At 37.3% G+C, this 19,927-nt stretch overlaps 1 protein-coding gene and 1 long non-coding RNA gene across 8 annotated transcripts in view; one reads left to right on the plus strand and one right to left on the minus strand.

The window, feature by feature from the left end:
- SLAIN2 (SLAIN motif family member 2) overlaps nucleotides 1-19,551 on the plus strand; it is a 33,668-nt gene extending 14,117 nt beyond the window's left edge. The window contains exons 3-9 of one of the 3 annotated variants that reach the window (XM_041459564.1): nucleotides 811-975; nucleotides 1,670-1,831; nucleotides 3,021-3,380; nucleotides 5,543-5,680; nucleotides 10,441-10,518; nucleotides 14,897-15,206; nucleotides 16,908-19,551. In XM_041459564.1, coding sequence (XP_041315498.1) covers nucleotides 811-975; nucleotides 1,670-1,831; nucleotides 3,021-3,380; nucleotides 5,543-5,680; nucleotides 10,441-10,518; nucleotides 14,897-15,206; nucleotides 16,908-16,974 — 1,280 coding nt within the window. In that variant the 3' untranslated portion in view covers nucleotides 16,975-19,551. Of the gene's footprint in view, nucleotides 1-810; nucleotides 976-1,669; nucleotides 1,832-3,020; nucleotides 3,381-5,542; nucleotides 5,681-7,258; nucleotides 7,318-10,440; nucleotides 10,519-14,896; nucleotides 15,207-16,907 lie in introns of those variants that run through there. The other 2 variants (XM_041459574.1, XM_041459568.1) reach the window with 2 other exon arrangements.
- Nucleotides 4,720-15,037, minus strand: LOC121349321. 5 transcript variants are annotated; one of them, XR_005954500.1, is made up of 5 exons: nucleotides 14,900-15,037; nucleotides 11,375-11,659; nucleotides 7,555-10,506; nucleotides 6,627-6,846; nucleotides 4,720-4,864 (listed from the first exon to the last, which is right to left on the minus strand). It is a non-coding gene; the product is annotated as an uncharacterized LOC121349321 (long non-coding RNA). The 5 variants fall into 5 exon arrangements; XR_005954497.1 differs by lacking the exon at nucleotides 4,720-4,864 and having other exon boundaries at nucleotides 5,698-6,846; nucleotides 11,375-11,456; nucleotides 11,533-11,659; XR_005954501.1 differs by lacking the exon at nucleotides 4,720-4,864 and having other exon boundaries at nucleotides 5,698-6,846; nucleotides 7,555-9,758; nucleotides 10,338-10,506.
- Nucleotides 19,552-19,927: the final 376 nt, after the last annotated feature.

Consider the following 19,927-nt stretch of genomic DNA (forward strand, 5'->3'; position numbering starts at 1 on the left):
ATAGTCAAGCAACTAAACAAATAAGATACCCGACAACCAGCAAAATTTCAGTATCATACTGTTCACCACTGGTAATGTTTTCACCAGTGTTTAAAATTAATCTGAAGATACTTCAACATTGAAACATTTACAATAAATGGCAGAGGAAAGCACCCAATTTAGATCTTATATTGCATATAAAGTTGAAGCCTATGGTCAAAAAATCCCCAAGTTATTAGAACAGAAGGTTAACCGTAGGGAATAGTGCATTTGCTTTAGTCTGATAGGTTCACGGTACTCGCAAATCTATACAGAAGCAATTGCCTTACTTAATGGTTTTTCATTTTAGCATGTGCTTAGGGAAATTTTGTAGGTGATTCTGCTGAGTTGTGTGGTGCCAGTTTTGGTGTTACTGTTGAAGTATTGTGTGATTCAGACAGGTCTGAGAGTTCTGAGAACGTGACTTGTGGTGTGCTCTGGTTTGTATGTAGTTGTGTGTAAGGTGTATGTTAGTGTGACTGAGCTACTACTGCCTTCCTGCTTCCCAGCACCTGCACTGGACATCTCAAAGACATCAGCTGTAGTGATCTTAGATCTGACTTCTAATTGGAAAACACTTGTCACTATCTTGTCTTGCCCTCTTCTGCCACTCTTTTCACATTATGGTTATATTTAGGGGTGAAGAAAGCAGTGGAAAAACTTTCTGGTGACTGAAGTTTTCTACGTGAATTGCATCGTAATTAAATCACAATGAAGACATAATATAGTGTTGTATTTGTTTTTCATCAATTCACTCAGTATAATTCATCATTTTTCTCCTCTTTCTTGCAGCTCTCAAGAGACAGAGTTTGTACAGCAGCCCTTTCAGTGCGGTCAGTTATGCCAGCTCCTACAGTCCAAATACCGGTAGCCCCTACAGCAGTGGCTTCAACTCTCCCTCCTCAACACCGGTGAAATCTGCTTTAGTGAAACAGCTCATACCTCCTGGTACCTCAGGTAAGTCACTGTGTGTCTGGTCTTTTCCTTTCTTCCTCTTCTTCCTTCACAAATATGCTCAGATAGACAACATCTGCATCGAACTAGAGTAAGAAAGACTCCAGAACTTTCTTGCATTTTATAGGATGTGTGCATCACACGTTTTAAGCTTTTGAGGAAGGGATTTTTGCATACTCTCTGACATGAGAAACATGTAAAATGTTTTCTTTGGGTGTCTGCGTCCCAAAAATTACTGATGTATGTGATCAGCAGTTAGACCAAAACACCTGAGTTCATTCTGTGGAGTTCCAAGTGGCTTCAGGAACTGACCCTGTAATTGACAGGGGTGCAAGTTCCATGGTGGGTGTTCAAAGGTTAGGGGTTGGTAGTTGTGAAGTCTTTTCAACTATCTTATGGTTTACTAACTGAAACATTTGGTATGCAGTGTATCCATCAATATCTCTGAGATGTGAACAATATATGGAAGAAGCATACATTCCAGTTAAGCAATAATAACCAAATGTTTCAAATGGTTTGTCAGATCAATGGAACAATGTCTCAGTAGCAATTTCTTCAGACTGGTGAATTTTACTAGGAAAGGAAATGCAGCTTGCCTTTGGTTTTTTGGGTGGGTTAGATTTGGTTTGGTGTTTTTTTTTGTTGTTTTTTTTTTTTTTGTTACAATAATTCCTGTTACTTTATTTTCCTTCCATAGGTCATCTTAAAATTTCAGGAGATAGAAATCCTCCACTAAGTCCACAGTCTTCTCTGGACAGTGAATTAAGTGCATCGGAGATGGATGAAGACTCTATTGGGTCTAATTACAAGTTAAATGATGTTACAGATGTGCAAATTTTAGCACGAATGCAGGAAGAAAGTAAGTGGTTTTTTTTTCCTGAAATCAAATAGAGCTGTTGTTTGGGGTTTTTTTTAATAACTGTAGTAGTACTTGTTTAGTAAGCACAAATGTAGTTTGCCCAAGAAAGCTGGTTAAGGACTTCAGCCTCCAGGCTAAAGAAAGGAAGTTACTGTGCAGTTAAGTTTTCTTTAGGGACAATGGACAAGACAATGCTGGAGAGTATGAATTTGTAAGGTACAGTATTTGCTAAAAGGATGATTGTTAGAATGGACTACTGCCTGCCACCATTCTTCTCAGGAGATTGGTGCTTTCCTGATGTAATCCAGTCTTGTTCACATCAATGCTTAAACTATAATTTAAATCGCTGAAATGTAAAGTCAGTATGGCAAAGAATTATTAAGAAAAGTGCCTATATAGATGTCTGTCTTTAATTACAGCTTTAGTTGAGACATTTGTCCCTCTGAATTTGCAGAAAGTGGTAATAATTTCAGTTGTCTAACTAGGTGGTCTCCAGACTATTTTATTGTGTATCCTTATCAGTGAAAAAAACAAAATCCAAATGCCTAATAAATATGCTTTTAATAAATTATAGACATGTATTACTCTAATATATAACATCACACAAATATACACAAAATTATAATTTTTAAAAGTATGAGATAAAGACAAGATAAATGCTATTTTAAAAATACTAGTTGTTCAGAATTTTCTTGCTTTATGGCAGTGGATTAGTTTGCATATTCCCAGGGGTGTGGGCACCACACTTCACAGACCACTGATCTAACACCTCCAGTTTCTCTAGGGGTAACTTATTGTGTTGCTTTTTTGGTTAGATTCACTAACACATTGCAAGAGACGTTCCATTGTGGCTGCTGTAATTGTTGTAGGATGTTACTTGATACCAAAATTATGATGTAGCCTGTGTTGCTATTTGCAGCCTGGGAGAGGAGGTGAACGAGTACATACACAAACACCTATACTGATGATTGCTTTACTAGGAAAAGGAATGAGCTCACCTAATTCAAGTCACTATTAGCTGGCAGATAACTTTTTGGTACTAATCAGAATTTATTTAATGCCTCCAATAACAGGAGTTAAGGTGAGCCAAATTTGAGTTTGAGAACTGTGCAGGTATCTGTGTGCACTGTCTCTAGTTTGAACCACCTGTGGGCTGGAAGCAAGTAAACAACACTCTTCTTGTTGCCAGGCCTGCGGCAAGAGTACGCAGCCACAGCTTCTCGGCGTAGTTCTGGCTCCTCTTGCAATTCCACGCGGCGAGGCACGTTCAGCGACCAGGAGCTTGATGCACAGAGCTTAGAAGATGAGGAAGATGGCACACATCACACAGTGCACCCTGCTGTTAGCAGGTTCTCACCATCACCTCGCAGTTCTCCCTGGCCTTCACCAAAACAATCTCCAAGAAACTCGCCTCGCTCCCGATCACCTGCTCGAAGCATAGAGTACAGCAGAGTGTCACCACAGCCTATGATTAGCCGTTTACAGCAACCTCGTCTTTCCCTTCAAGGCCATCCTACAGACTTGCAAACTAGTAATGTCAAAAGTGAAGGTAAAAAACTGTTTGAAGTTCATTACACAAGTATTTGTGTAGTTTTTGTGTAGTATTTGTGTAGTAAAGCAGTTTTGTCAGTGTGCAGTCCTAAAACTATGTGCCTATGTAATATTGTGGTTTGATCTCTGAATTGCTGAAGAAAACACAGAGCAAGCAAAGCTTAAGTTCTGCTGGGGCAACCTTACAGTCAGATGAGTTGATAGGCTTATATTTATTTTAGATGTTATCTAGTTAATGAGTATAATTGAGTTTCATAGTGACCAAGATCTATATTTGACACGCAAATGCACTAAAATAAAGCAGGAAAACTCATTTACTAGTAGAGCTAGGCCTTGTAGATGACAGAACAAAATGCAGAGGAAGGTAACTGTGGTCAGATAAGAGTAACATGGCCATTTATGCATGCCTATAGCATGTGAGGCAGCTGAATGCTTTCTTCTGGTTGCACAGGACTCTGAAATTTTCAATCATGAACACAGTCTTAAAAATATTAGTACTTAACTCATGCATTTGTTGGCTATTTTACATATCTCAAAGCTGTGAAAACTGCTGCGTAATAAATAAAGCTTGGAGTAAATTCAATGCAGTTATACTATATTTGCATAGAACAAAATAATATAATCCTGATACAACTTTTCTTCTTGAATGTACTTTTTCCTAGTAGTAATCTAGCACAAACTCCTTTTACTGGGATGAAATTTTGCAAGCATATTCCCATTTCAACAAACGTATTTTTTATCCAGCAAGTAAGATTTTAAATTTAGGAAGAATACACATTTAGATATTAAGAATTGCCCTTACTAGTAATAGTGGTTTGGGGAAATTTTAGGTATCTAGGAAAATGTGCAACACAAAATCTAATCAATTCTATTGTAACTTAATCGAGAATTCCCTTCCCATTCATTTCTTAAAATGAAAGTCTTAATGCGTGCTAGATGAGCTGCAGTAAAAATATCCTATGAGAGGAATTGTAGCAAAAGCTAGTATCCCCCATACCAGAGGGATCAAAATAGAGTGTGTGATCATGCATTTCTGAAACACTTCCAAGGAGTTATCTTGCAGTGGTTTTTGTGCAGTTGCGTGTTGCTTGGATATTCCAGAGTTGATACAGCAGCAGCCAAAAAAAGTTGTTCAGGTTTTCTCTTTTGGTTTTTGTTTTGTTTTGGGTTTTTTTTGTTTTGTTTGGTTTTTTTTATATTATTTGTCTAGAATGGTTGGAGGGAATTTGGGAATTTGTCTAGAATTTGGTTGACAGGGTTCAACAATGTACCAAGCGCAGTACAAAGGAATGCAAACTGCTAAGTGAGGAGAGTACACTTATTGGAATATTCAGCCAATGAACACTTAGTTTTGTTTTCACCTTTAGTGCTTGTGCATGGTTAACCTACTTCTTCCCTGCATCCCTCTGCAGAATCAGGTTGGCCACTCATCCTGTCACGGCATCTTCAGTCTTCTGTCCAAAGTATGTCGTCAACCCAGCTCTGGATGGGTTGGAGATACACAGAATGTCATTAGACTGGAGAAGTACTTAATGGCATCTTTTCGTAGTCTGTGAACAGTGGTACAAATATTAGAAGGCCCCTGAAGTATCAGCATTAGCTGAGTAGATAAGTCAAGTCATATGTGAAAGATGAAGCATAACTGGACACTTCTGTAATTTTGAATGCTGTGTATGAAGAAGTCCTTACCAAGTGGGAGTCTGTTATTTGTAGTATAGTGGACTGATACAGGACAAGGCAGTCTCAAAAATTTACTCAAACATTTATGTTGTTTTTACTCTTCAGACAAGCATTTTGTTACAAATAAGGTAAAAAATTTGAAAACTGTGCAAAACTGCAAATTAGGTTTGTCTGTTCAGCTTTGATAATAGTACAATAAAACTCAGAAAATCACAATCCAGATATGTTTCAATTTCAAAACACAATATGCTTGACTTTTTTCTCCATAGGTGAAAGATAGACGTTCTTACTCTTTAGATACATAAATAGTCTATGTGATAGATTTGAGAAGAAGTAATGTAACAAAATACACTTTTAAATTGCAATGTAGTTTTATATGGCTAACATTTTGTGTCACATTTGGGGATCAACTATGGGCTTTCAACCTGACCTTTGTCCAGCATCAGACTACACGCTGTATCTTTGTATTATTTCATACAGAAAAACTAAGGCGTAGTCTTCCAAACTTGTCCAGGACATCTAACATCCAAGCTGAGTCTGTGAAAAACAGCAGAAGTGACTCAAACTTCCAAGTGCCAAATGGAGGAATACCTCGCATTCAACCTCAAGCCTCAGCCAGTAAGTACCTTTGGTACTACTTCAGTGTAAATTTCGGAGTTAAGTGATGGTATTTGGCTGTCTTCTAGTCTCAGGACAAAGCAAAACATTGCATGCCACACTGGAGATGGTAATCTTGATTTTTAATCAGACTTTTGTGAATCTCTTTTTATGGTGCACAAAATACTCAAAGTCTGGTTTCTTTCATAGTTTCCTAAAAGTGTACGTAGAAGTAATTTGAAGAATTATAAATACAGTATTTGGGCATGTCCGAAACTGTTTTCTTTCTAGGCTCTGAAAAAACACCTAGATGATGTTTATTGGTTTTTTTTTTAAACTAGTGAAACATGACCTGAAAGTGCTAATTTCAGTTTAACCCATGTCTGCAGTTCTGCAATTTCTTTCCTTCTTTTTTTTTTTGGCATATAGATTATATATCCAGTTGGCAATTTTATTTACTTTAAGTGTCAGTTACTTCCTAGAAAAGGTTTGGATGAACTTGTGTCTCATAAAACATATTAGCCCATTGCTGGACTCCTGCTTTCCTAGTTTCTCCAGAAGTTAACTGCTGATATGAAAATGCTGCTATTCTCACAAATCTCTTGAAAATGGTGACCTTAAAGAAGCCAAAGCAAATGAAAATTAAATATTCAGTGTTTCTTTATATGTCAATACTGCCAGTTCCTGTTGTTTAAATGTTTCCTGACCATTTCTTTTAAAACAAGTTTTTGAATTTAATAACCTTGTGTGACATTTTCAAGGGAAGAAATAGTTGGCTGTCTTAAAATTTTCAAAACAATGTGTTAAAGCTACCGAGTACAGTTAAATACAGAATATGGAATAGAGACCAAGCCAAAGACTCCAAGGTTTCTGTCTTTGTACAGACTCAGAGCAGCTGTAAGGGTTGTGTGAACAGTCAGTCCCAGGTGTGGGATACTGTAGTAGACAGAAGTTAGTGTGACTTTACCATTGTTTGTATAAGTTACTCTAGCATCTGTGCACCTTGGCCCTCTTCTTCCACCTTTTGCAGACAGTCAGAAGGTGGGAGTTGCAGCTGAAAGGACATTTGTGTAGTTCAAATGCACAACTGTTACCTGTTAGGCAGCCTTATCAAAGTATAAAGCACTCAAAGCAGTTGGGCAGCTGGTCTACAGATATTCAGTGATAGGAAGAATTATCAAAATGAGCTGAAAGAAAATGAACAAAAAATATTTGTAGTAAAAATCTACAGATTTTATTTGGTGCTTCAGAATTTAGTGAACTGGGAAGGGAAGAGCATAGAGAGCAACTTAGCTGGAAAGCTATTTCCAGAATTAAAACTATATTCATAGTTAAACTTTCTGGAAAGATCAGACAACAGAAGTCTCAGTATTCAATATTTAGTCAATTACTTCATTGCAGGAACCAAAGTGGTCTGATTGTGTTTATATTTCTTTTTCAACTTGTGGATGCATTAAGAATTACTAGGTAAATTTGCTTTTCTTTCATAGAAACTTCCCCAAATGTGAACCACTCTAGACCAACTTACATTTAAATGTAAGTTAAATATCATTAATGAAGGCCAGATTTCTAGCTTTTACAGTTTCCCTGCTCTTACAGATGTTTGTCAGAGTCTTGCTATTGACAATCGTAAAACGGTTTGTGTGTGAAGTCAATGAGTAAGTATCTTTGCTTAGTCTGGATTAAAAAATTTTCTGCAAAACTGTACATTGTATAAAGATTTCCAGAATTGTGTCCTTTTTATTGTATACTTTTTGTTTTATTGGTTTTATATTTTGTCACTTTGCACAAAGCACTGTTAAATTGCAGCAAATTTTTGTTTTCCCTTGGCAATGATTTCTGGGTCTTGGGATTTGAAGCTTCCTCATACACCTGCTAGTTTTGCATGAGCTTACCTTTGCGAGGATGCTGGCTTGCCACCTGAGGTCACTACTTTGCTCCTTGTCAAAGATTTGCGGTCCATAATTTACTTGCACATTTGCTGTGGCTGCAATACTGAACTTGCTATGGTTGCTGGCATTCAAAAATGAGCTAGGAATCCAGTAAGTTTCTGAAATGACAATTCCTCTTACAGTTTTATAGCCAAATTGTATTTGCTTGCTTACAGAAGAGAGGGAAGACAGATATGATGTGTTTAGAGGTACAACTGTTAGAGGTACAGCTGTAAACATGAAAACATCGGCATTTTAACTTTTAGCTGCAATGTGGTGAACAATCCAAATTGGTTTTGAAGACAGACTACTGAATAGCAATTTTAACAATTTGAATCTTCATTTACAACTGATTTTCCATGCTATTCTGCATAAAGTACTTTTTTTAAAATATGAAAGCTAGTTAATATTTCACCTTAAAACACTCGAAGATATGGTAATATGTGTGTTCCCCAAGGATAAGGTATTGTCTAAAGTGTTAGTGATGGGAAATCTCCATGTTTGGGTCCTGTACCACATAGATTGTACAAAGCTCTAGAAATTGTAGGGTGACTTCCATGCAGGAGCTCCCTGCTTTTGAATTCTGTGTGATGCTTTTGTACTTAGTGGCACTATCAGCACATGGATGCTTTTAAGAAGAGCTAAATACAAAACTTCCTTGAGGAGCTCTAGATTCAAACTATCAGTAACGTGACTGTCTGTGTGCCAAGATCCAACTGCTTGGCATGTTCAGAGTAAAAGGAGGAAGAGTAAGTTTTGAAGAAACAAAGTAGTTCAGTTCCATTGATCAGAAGTAAATGTCACGACATGTGTTCAGCATGCAGCAGTTGTGGCAGGGAATGTCACAGCACACAGAGCACTTCAAGAGCAGCAAGTGGTGTGGATAAACATGCACTGGACGCTTATCTCAAACTGCATGTTTGCTCAGCATTGCTCAAATTGCACTGCCTAAGCTCTGTTCAGTGTTTCAGTGCACAGAAATGTTTTGCTATTGAGTGTCTATTTCCTGGAGTCTCCATTGAGAAGGAAGGAATTTGATATATGCATATTTAAAATCCTTTCCATATCATCCCATCTCTCTGACTTGCAAGAAGTGTGAATAATGATGGGGGAAGAAAGTGTCATGTGCAGTAGCATATTGAAATCTGAGTGCATTAGGATGAAAAAACCTCAAAATATGAAGGAAGAAGCTTTTCTTCATTTTGTGTGGCATAACAAAAACAGTAATTCAGTGAAAAATAATGAAGTGGAATACTTATGGACTGAAGCAGTCTGGCCAGTGGTCTGCCTCAGTAAATTTCTAGGAATTGTGCTCATATTTAATGAGACCTTACTGTGCTTAATTTGCTGTTCATGTATATGCTTTAAAAAAATTTCTAGGAAGACCATGTGGCAGTTGAGTAAGAATTACATATTGCCACAGGCTATTTTGCATTAGATTCTAGTTGGTAGAAAGAATAAGGTTTTTATTAGTAGCAGGCAGAGGCAGAATTTTACTGTGTTTAAGAACAATCTAATACCTTTTAGCTGTTTGTTGAACATGACAGTTATAGTTAGTTATTAGGACTAAATTGAATAGACTGCCTAGCCATAATTTCAGCATGATGTTAAAACACGTGATGAATTTTTTATAGTTCATAAAATACTGTGTATTTTGCACTGACTGAAACATAGGAAAAGTGATAGAAATTATTATATGCTATCAAACAAAAGTATTAACTAATATTAGGGTTCAGATTGTTCCCCCCCACCTTCTTTATAGCGATATTCAGTAATTGGTGATGGGATTAGTCCTTACTCAGGGTCAGGAACTTTTTGCACAGCTGTTCCCCCATCCTTCTTCCTTCTCGCTATGGAAATAAGCCTTGCTAGTACAATCAGTTCTATGCTGCTATAAAACTTCATATACCGAGATAAGCTGAGATGTTTATTCATACATTATCATTTTATGAAGTCTCTGTGTAGTCAAAACTTTATTTCATTGACTACTTTTTCCTCCTTCTCCCCTTTAAATGTGCTGTGATGGAAATAGGCTGAGTCAATGCATTCCTTCTGGCAATAAGTAATTCTCTCCATGCCGATTCTGCAGCTCTTGGAACATTGGCTTCTCTCTTGGTAACTGGTAGGTAGTGAGGTCATTGCAAGGCAGTATCAGCCCTTGAATATTACTAGACAAAAGGCAGGACAATGGAGAAAAGGAGCAATAAAAACCAACTTCCATCACGCTGGGTATATGCTGGCAGTTGATAAATCTTAGTGTTAAGTCTTCATTTTAAGCTTAAATCCTCTTGCATACCTTCTGAAGAGGGGAGAAAAAAGACATCTCTCAAAGAAGGCTTAAGTCTCCATAACTGCAGAATACAATTTGTTTATATGATGATCATATTAGACAAAGATTTATGCTTTTGTATAGTATTAGAATATTTTTTGAAAAAACTTTTAAAATTAAAAATTTAGTCTTGCTAGGTCAAATACATCAGTTTAATTTTCATCTGTATCTAATCTTGCTCTCATTTTGCTGTAGCATGTTTGCTAGGTGGCTTGTTCTCCCTATGGTGTTTTAATTTTTGTTTTGCATTTCTGGGCTTTTTGCCCTGCAAGAAGCTTTACTCTTACCGAATCTGCGCATTTTGCACTGCAAAATTTCTGACACACTCCTCTGCAACTCTTTGCCATTAAGAGCAAGCACCATTCACAAAACTCCATCACTTCCAGAGTCATAACAGCTTTTTGAGTGTTTTACTCACACTGTTCCTTGATGCTTCACAAGTGGATACAATTCTGAAATTCCCAGTAAATTTAGTTTTCTTATCTTCTTAGACAAATATAACACTTCTTGTCTTTCAACAGCTCTGCAAAGGCAGAAAAATTTGCCTCGTGCTGCCTTCAAAACCAAACAGTTTCTTCAAACTCCATCTACAAAAGGAGGTAATTAACTTACAACCTCTTATCAAGCTCCAGCAAATCTCAGATAATGGTTCGTCTGCATTAAATCTCACATGTTCTAGATTAATAAACTTGCTCTTGCAATTACTGTAGAGATTAACCAAGTCGTCCTTGCTGAATGGAAGTTAACTTCTTGGTCTAAATATTGAAAATAAACTCTGTGTTGTATAGGAGATTGAATTTTGAGATAAAAATCCAAGGAATGGTGACTTTCTACATTAATCAGGAAATAGGGATTAGAAAAGTAGACTCCTAAATACATATTCACTAGGCCTGTATTTGTATAGGAATTTTTTAAATGGCAAAATACAGTTTTTAAAACAGAAATTGTAAAAATACTCATACAATCCTTTGTGCTGGGAACAAAAACTAACAAATTTATCCTTGAAAAATGAGTGTAGACTATCAACTTATTTTGCAGGTACTTGTGCTTTCACTTTTCCTCACAAAACCAGGTTAATCCCAAAACAGATGAATTAAGGTTTTTGACTTAAGGAATTAGAGACTCTTGTATATAATATTCTAGTTTGCTAATGACTGAACTTGACTTTTTGCTTTTAATACAATGAAATACTGAGTCTCTAATACAATTAGACAGTTTTATCTGATTTTTAATCAGCTCTGGCAGCCTTGTGTATGACACTGCCTCAGTTTCACAGTTAAGGTAAACAATGATTCTGGTTTTAAGCATAGTTGGCCTGTTGTCTATTACAATCAAGAAGATCTCATTTTAAAGATCATATTACACTTGAGACTAATTCATAAGCTTGTAGATGCTAGAGTCCTTTAAGTGTTGTGAGAGTCACTGGTGCAGACGTGAGGGGCTGACAGAATGTACCTGTATCTCTTGGAATTTTAACAATGCCAACTCCTTAGAGTCATCTTCATGCCATGCAGAAAGTTTTAGTGGAGTATGATACCTGTGAAACAGATTCACATGTCTTAAGAGGAAGTCTCTTAAGAGGTTTCATACTTTGTACCAGATAAAGTTCTCACAGTGTTCTGCTTTGCATAAGACCACCGTCGCTATTCCTCTGCAGAGCTTTCTTTGCTTTCTTTCCAGTTGGCCATGCCCTCCTCTGGCTGTCTGGAACACTTATTAGGTCAATGGCCTAGTCCGAGCCTGTAGGAATGTACAGAAAATTAGCTTTTCTTTGAGTTTATATTATTTGTAAAAATTTATTAAACCTTAGAGAATGAGGAACAGAGCACATTGTGCTGCCAGTTATATATTCTAGTTCATGGTTGTTGTCATTCCTTACTGCAAATGAGGACCCTTGCAGTTACTTGCTTTGTCTTTTTCACACATTTTCCATTTTATAGTCCTTAGTGTATTGGCTTTCTTTCTTCTGATCTGAGATCCTCATGAGTATAGAAGTATTTAACAGTAATGAAGCAAGACTTGCCTTTCAGAGAAATGAACAGCTGAGCAACAATTGATTTTACCCTCTTAAAATACTGTTCATTACATAGCTTGACACCTTTCACACACGTGTTGGCTTTTTTTTACCACTTTGTGGTAACATCTCCCCAGCACCTTCTCTTCTCCAGGCTGAAGACCTCCACCACTCTCTAGATAGAGGAGAGATACTCATCCATGCTCTGTACCTGCTGCAACACGTCCACATCTTTCCTGTACTGAGATGACAGATCAGTTTATTGATTCCGATAATTATACCTCATCTGTTCTTTCATGTTGGGCTGATTCATCTCATGATAATGGCTGTGATTTAACAACTGCATTAGAATTTAATCTGTTTTCAAGTTGGTGTGCAGCAGCTGGCCTTGGAGTACAAGCCAAATAAGTTTGCAGCTTCACAGCACCCTACTTTACCACATGGAGATCTCGTGCTCCCTGCCCACAATCCAGGACAGAATCCAGAGAGGGTAGGACATCTAAATGTCATAACTGCACCATGGCTTTTAATTTTCCTTTTTTTTTCTTTTTTTTTTGGCTGCCAGATGTTTCAATTGTAGCTGCTTCTAGTTTACTTTCTAAGGAGATTGAGTTGTGTAAAGTTATTAAGTACTACCCTTACATGTTTATATCTTTTTGTTTAACATGGATCAGCTAAATACTATACATGGTTACACAGTTACCAAATAGTCTATGAGGCAGTACCTCAGTCTTTGTGATCCTGTCTTACAGATAGGCCAGACTGACCATAATGGATATCCAAAACTGCTCTGAGACCAAATTCTTTATCTGTAGAACAGAACTATTAGGCAGTTTGCCAGACTGCATCATGTGGGCTGCTCTGGAAGACAATTCATTCCTTTATGCACAAGAATGAATATAGCTCTCAGCAATGTCTGCAATGCTGTGCTGACAGGAAATGTTTTATGAATTGACAGCTCAAGTTTGCAGCATGGTAAAATATGGCCAGCAGAAGGTAAAATAGTATGGAGAAGAGTGATTTACTGGATCCTTACTTCTGCTGGGAATGCGAGAAGCTTTCTTCTGTTGCAACTTTTTGTTGCTTACATTCTGTACCTAAAAACCTTTTCCCTGTTGTGCCTGTAAGAGCCCCAAAGCCGTATTCAGTTTTTATACACTGGCATTGCTCTGTTGGTAGCTGCTAACATGGTGCTGTGTTTGTGTTCCAAGCATTGTAATGAGGAGTTCAGTGATAAAAGCTCCCAGTATTTACACTGTGGAGTTGCTTGGAAATTCTGCAGATTTGATTGCATCGATGTTAACAGGCGAGCTCACATTTTAAAAATTTACATATAATCTATCTTAGTCATGGGAGCACTTGGATGCTCTTCTTGTCCAGTCATTCTGTTGGTAATGCTTTCCTTAATCCATACTCTGGCTTGATGCCAGCTTTTATTTTAAGGTTTTTTACTTAATCTCCTTGCCACTTAGCAACTGTCATGTGTTTTTGACCTCTCTGTCACCTTTTCTTGTCAGCTTTTCCCATGAGCGGCTTCATGCTGTGTTTGATATTGCTGTCAGGGGAAAGGCCCCCTTGGGTAATCCAGAAAGGAATCAAATCTAATTCACATCTGTAATGAGGTACATATTAATCTTCCTAGACATCCCCTATAAGAAACAGCTTCAGAATACAATCTTAAAATTACCAGCTCCTCTGTACCCCATTTAGGATGCTACATTCCTGCATTACCCATCTCCTTTCTCACTCCTCATGTTCTTACTGGATCTACCTTGAAAATTATAATAAAAGCTGTGTTAAGGACCAGCTTCTTTATGCACAACAACTGTCAAAAACAATGCAACTTTGATCTCAGTATAAAACATTTATTTAGTAGAGGAAAGAATAGTTAATGCAAATTTACTAGATGTAAACATGTTTTCATTACATGATTGATTTGATCATGCTGTGTTGACTCTTAGTGACACACCCTAATCAGTTTGAAAAGCTGGTGAAATTTCATTCCATTACTAAGATTATGGTTAGTTTAAGTATTCTGTTCAGTGATAAATTATTCATAATTTGTAAATATTCCTCATACTTGTGAAGAATTATGCTTAAGGTTTGGCATTATCAAAGGACTGTTGAATATTTTGTCTTACTAACCTATCCCAGAAAGGACTTGATAACAAAACCTTGCATACTGACTCAGGTACAAAGTACTAGAAAACAGGTATTAGTTATACTGATAATTTAGGTAATGTTTGTAAGAAGAGGAAGGCTATAAATTGTTAAGAGTTGTCTGGTTTTAAGTTTCATAGCAGCACCTTAACCTCTTTGGTGTTGGGGGTTGGCTGATGTCATCCTTAATCCAAACTACAGCATTATACCAGTTCCTAGGAAGAAAATTAACTCTATCCCAGCTGAAATCAGGACAGCTAACCTCATCTTTTTTTTTTCATCTGCCAGAAAATGTGGAATGTAACTATATCTTTAGATGAATTCTAACTCAGTGGTTAAAAAGAACAGCATAAAAGAAACACCAAGACGCTCTGCGCTCAAAATTTCATCATTGAAGACTAATATTGAGTCTGTTTAAAGCCTGTGTCACACTAGAATGTTGTATTCTTCAACATGTTCTTTCACAGATGGGAATTAAGTTCACGTGTTTCTGAAGCAGTTAAATTTCTTCTTAAGCCTTCTTCTCTATTTCTTTTGACTTAACTGATACAACAGTTATAGCCTGATTAGGATTACATACAAATCCAGATAAATATTTGTAGTCAGCAAAGAAGGGCATTAGAGTTACGCTATCAAAAACACATGACAAAGAGGACACCTGAATTCCTGTTTCTCATTGCTGCTTGACTGGCTGTATTCCATTATACATTCCATATTGTTTGTATAATCACATAAAGTAATTTTCAGTTTTTAATTTCAGTAATACTGTAACATAAGCTGAAAGTAACTTCTGTATTTTCCAGTACCTTCTTCGAGTAAATTCCGCTCGCCTGCGGCACCGTCTCCTTTAGCCCTCCGCCAGCCAGTGAAAGCGTTCGGTACCCACGGGCCGGGCTCAGTTGCCTCTCCAGAAGCCGCACAGCTGACGCACAGTAGTTCTTCACCAGGGCCTCTTGCAGCCCAGAGCTCAGGCTTGCCAAGCCCTGCCAGCAGTATTAACAGTACTACTCTTACCAGACCAGCAGGGATGAGGAGTGGTTTGCCCAGACCCAGTGCCCCTTCCACAGGGGGCATCCCAGTGCCTCGCAGCAAACTTGCACAGCCTGTTCGCAGGTGAGTCTCTGACAGGTAGTCTTAGGTTGAAGTTTTCAAAATTAATTTTGTTCACTGTGTACTTGTGCTGCTTCTTTTGCAATTGTTATTTTGATCTTGAGGTTTTCAGAACAGAAATGGAGACCTCCATGTGACATATTTCCAAAACAGTTTTGAACCTAAACTGAGAGATAAAGGTTCTTTAATGAGAGAGTGATGGTAAATGAGTGAAAATTAAATCGGTAGTGGACGATACTGAACTAAGTAAATCAAATCTTAGTCTGGACTGAGAGGGTGGCAAGAATTTGTCTGCATGTGGTAAAAAGTTACCAAAATATACCTGGTAAGAGAAAATTCACTTGTGTGAGTGACACATTGTGAAGTCAGAACTGCTTGCTTCCATAACTCAAGCAACAGTACCACGGTGAGATAGTTTCTGTCCTTGGGCAGCTGGAAACTTCCAGAAGGAAAATGCACCAAGACATCCATAGCATTTGCTAAACTTAATGTAAAAATCACTGCAGTTAACCCACAGGATGAAACAGAATTTTTAGCTTAAACTTAACTGTGCTAGCACCCAATTATAGAAGTTGCTTGATGTGTCATTTCAAAAACTACTGCAAGAGAGACTGAGTATTAACTGTGAATGTCAGTTTTCACTGAAGGTGTTAAGTAGAAGCTGACATAAGGAATAAGTCATCCATGAGAAATATTTAAAATCTCCTTAAGCGGAAGGGAAAAACAGTTAAGTCTGTTGTACTGTGAAAAGATAAAATGGTGGTAAATAGCACAGTGGAAAAGTTCTGCTCTGCAGTGAGTGCTAGCAGGGGAATGACAAGCAACTGTCACAGCACTGACTTTTGTGGTTAAAGCCTGCACTGGTCAGCAGTACAGAACTCTGTGTAATAAAAAGCAGGTTTTTTGCCAGGAGTTTGCTAATAGTAGTCAAGTGTGGTTGTCCAAATCACAGCTTGTCTTATAGAAGTGTTTCACTTACTAAACTTTTTAAAAACTGACTTTATAAAAATATTTTTTTAAGGTTTGCATGTATAGGGCAAAGGGAAATAGACCCAGCTTGCACCAGAGGAGGTTTAGGTTGGATATCAGGGGAGATCTCTTCACCAAAAGGGTTGTCAAACATCAGAACAGGCTGGCCAAGGAAGTGGTGGAGTCATCATCCCTGGAGATATCTAAAAGATGTGTAGATGTGGCATTTTGAGACATGGTCTTGTGGTGGCCTTGGCAGTGCTGAGTTAATGGCTGGGCTTGATGATCTTACAGATCTTTTCCAGCCTAAACATTTCCATGGTTCTATAATGCAGACTCTGTACACAGTGCAATAATGAAGTTTCTATGAATGTCAGATTTGCAAAGCAAAATGCAATATTCTAAACAAGGATTTGCCTTTATATACATCACTGGAAAAATGGCCCATTTTAGGTGGAAGCAGATAAGTTTGCATTTTAAGAGTATAATAGCAATAAGTTTTCTGTCTATGTATTTATTTAGCCTTTTTTCTGGCGTCGTAGCTGCCAAGCTACAACACATGAAACCTAAAACTGAAAATACTCTATGGTTTATCTTAAGTACACTGTTTTGCAGAGAAGTAAATGAAGGAACTGTATATTTCAGTTATTTATAAAATGTTTAAATTCTTACATATTGTAGATAGAGACTTCAACAGTTATATATGAAACTGAAAAACATCTCATTTCATTTTAGATCATTACCCACTCCCAAGACATATGGCAACGTGAAAGATGAGAGTTGGAAAGATGGCTGCTACTGATCTGCACAGCTTAATGTTCCAGTGCTCATGGATACTTCCTCACCAGGCAAAAAGACAGCTTGATTAAACAAACTGTTCAGATGTGACTCTTGGAATTTGTAAAAATTCCAAACCTCTCTGTCTCTAATTAGCACAAACTGGCAGAGATTATTAAAAAGCAGCACTTTAATGACATCTAACATCAGATGTTTGGTGGTCATACAATCACTTCTACATTAAATTGCTATCAGTTCTGGGGGCTTTTTTATTGCTTGCTAAAAATGTTATCAATATGAGCATTTATGAGAGTGGCCAATGTCGGGGCAAAAATGAATGAATGCCAAAGAAATGCCCATCTTGAAAAACAGCAAGGACAACTATCAACATACATTATCCAAAACTTCATTTTCAGCCTGTTATAACTCAGCAGAAAGATTGGTGAATATGTACTATTGAAACAAGGCTACATGAATCAGAGCTCATGTTCTGATTGCAGACTGCTACAGTGCTAGGGAAGTGTTGATTTTATCAATTGTATGTGATCCCAACTGAGACTGGATCCATCCTTCAGTACTGCAGGAAGAATCAGCAGTTACTCTGGAGGATTAGGCAGAACAGGGAGTCGTGGCCATGACTTCTGTCACATTGAAAGGTTTGAATGTAGCAGACACACACAATGCAATAGTATAGATTGCATCTTTCCTATGTTGATTTATTGGCTTTACCTACTCTTACGTTTGATTGCCGAAAGGGCTTAGTGTCAGTTGTACAATCTTTCTAACCTTAAATTCCTGGCTCAGGAAAGATGGCCTTCACTATTGTAGCCACATTTTTAACACACGGCTTGCTGTTTGGGGAAATTTTTTTTATAGCAGGTTTCCTTGCAAAAGAAAGAGCAAGTGATAATTTTGATTTATTCTAATACCATACCACTATACATGCAGCCTGCAGCAACTGTAAATGCTGATAGTTAAGGAGAAGGAAACACAACTATGCACTTGTAACATACAAATTTTAAGGAAATGAGTTGACTCTTGATGCCAAATGATATTCATTTAGGTGATGTTCCATGGTATGAGGGAGTTTTCTGTATCCTATTTTTTTACTTTCATCCATTTCTTAAATTGGTTTATTTTAAATTGTAAATATTTTTACAGAAGATATTGCCCATGTAAGTGTGTTTAAATATGTACTTTGCCTTACATATGTGTATCTTACATTACTGGTAACAGAGTATGAAACCTGCTATGTCTGTTTACAAGCTATTAAACTCCTCTGGTGGCTCTGACTTACTCTAACACATTTTGCTCAGAACAACTTATGTATTTAGCATTGAACCATTGTTTTCTGTTTTGGAAGACATCATGCAAAAATCTGTAGCTAAAGTTGTATTGAGTGGGACTAGTTAAGTGGAAGGGATTTTGTTTGAAGGTTTTTCAGTATTTTGGATGTACAGTTGATGAAGTAAGAGAATGTGAATGGTATATCCTTTGTGCAATGATTGACAAACACTACAAGTCGGATTGGACGGTAGGTAGCCTTCAACCCCATTAGTAACTGAGTTTGGCACTGCTGGTGTATTTTGCTCCCACCACAAAGAGGATAACTAATCCTGAAATTCTAGCACTTGAATTTTAGGCCAACATTAACATATTCCTGGATGAAAAGCCATTCAATACTACTTGACTTGGAAGAAACCAAATAGGAAGGAGTGGAGACTAACTTGCAACTTAAACTACTCAAGCAAGCTCTGGGTTGATGGGTGACTTCACACACCAAATCAAGATCTGGGCTAAGACTTCAGAGCTGGGGTGTCAAATATACTGTAATTGTCAGATTTCAACAGAAACCACATTTCACCAGTACAGAGCAGTACATACCACTAATGTAGCCTTGAGTCACCTGCAGGTACAGGGAACGGATGTACCTCACAGCACTGTTCAGCAGAAAACAGGACTAGATTAAATGTGCATATTCGCAGTAAAGACTGAATTTAAATTTTTCAGCATTGTACAAATCAATGCTGCTGTCTTCACTGAAGAAAGGGGAATTTAAATTGATGGATTTTATCAAACTTCACTTGACTTACAAATTTTGAAAGTCAGTTTAGGTGACAGTATTGGGGGTTTTACCATGGCTGCATCAAACTTGTGTACGTTTCCTTAAGTTAAGTAATTCATCGCTTGGGTAAATTCAGCTTGAGTTTTGTAGGGATTCTTTTCTCTGCTGTTCTCCCCAAAATACAGCAAATGACTTCCTGAGAAGACAGACTGTCTGTTTGATAGAAAGCCTTTGTGCATTACCAGTTCATTGATATCAGGAAATCGTGGGGCTCTGTGTTTAGAGATTTACTGCAGCATTGTGGAAATATGGATTTGATAAAATAGTGCCTATGATTTACTTAACTTATGTTTGATATAGTAGTAAGGGTTTTATGAATGTGGATTACTTTTTGTGCCAACAGCTTGGAGTTGATGTATGTGTGTAGGCAGAAGGATTTATTCTGCTCCCAAAGTTATTTAATTTTTTTTGTGTTTGAATGTTTTTGTAAGTGTTAAAAGTGTAAAAATATATATATAAAATATTCTTACCACAAAATACTTCCTAGATCATTGTTTTCACAAGTGTTTTTTAAAAAGTGTTTTAGAAATTTAGAGGATATTATTTTATGGGGTGTTTTTTTCTGGTTGGTTGGATTGTTTTTTCAGGAGCTGTATTCACTTTTCTAGAAGTTACCAGTATTGGTTTCTGCCCACTGTAATTCATGAGCTGAGTACAACACTGTATCTGGGTTAAGTCTGTGATTTCATTGACAGACAGAGGTAGAATTGTGTCTGTGTTCTGAAGGACCCTGCAGAGTTCAGACTTACGTGAAAAACTCTATTCTAAATTTTCATCCAGAGTGATTTGTATGGGCAGTCTGAAGTACACAAGCCTACCTTTCATTTTTCAGGATTTATACTCACTTCAGACC

Source organism: Pyrgilauda ruficollis, unplaced genomic scaffold (assembly GCF_017590135.1).
Source record: "Pyrgilauda ruficollis isolate IOZ18807 unplaced genomic scaffold, ASM1759013v1 scaffold1, whole genome shotgun sequence".
NCBI classification, from domain to species: domain Eukaryota; kingdom Metazoa; phylum Chordata; class Aves; order Passeriformes; family Passeridae; genus Pyrgilauda; species Pyrgilauda ruficollis.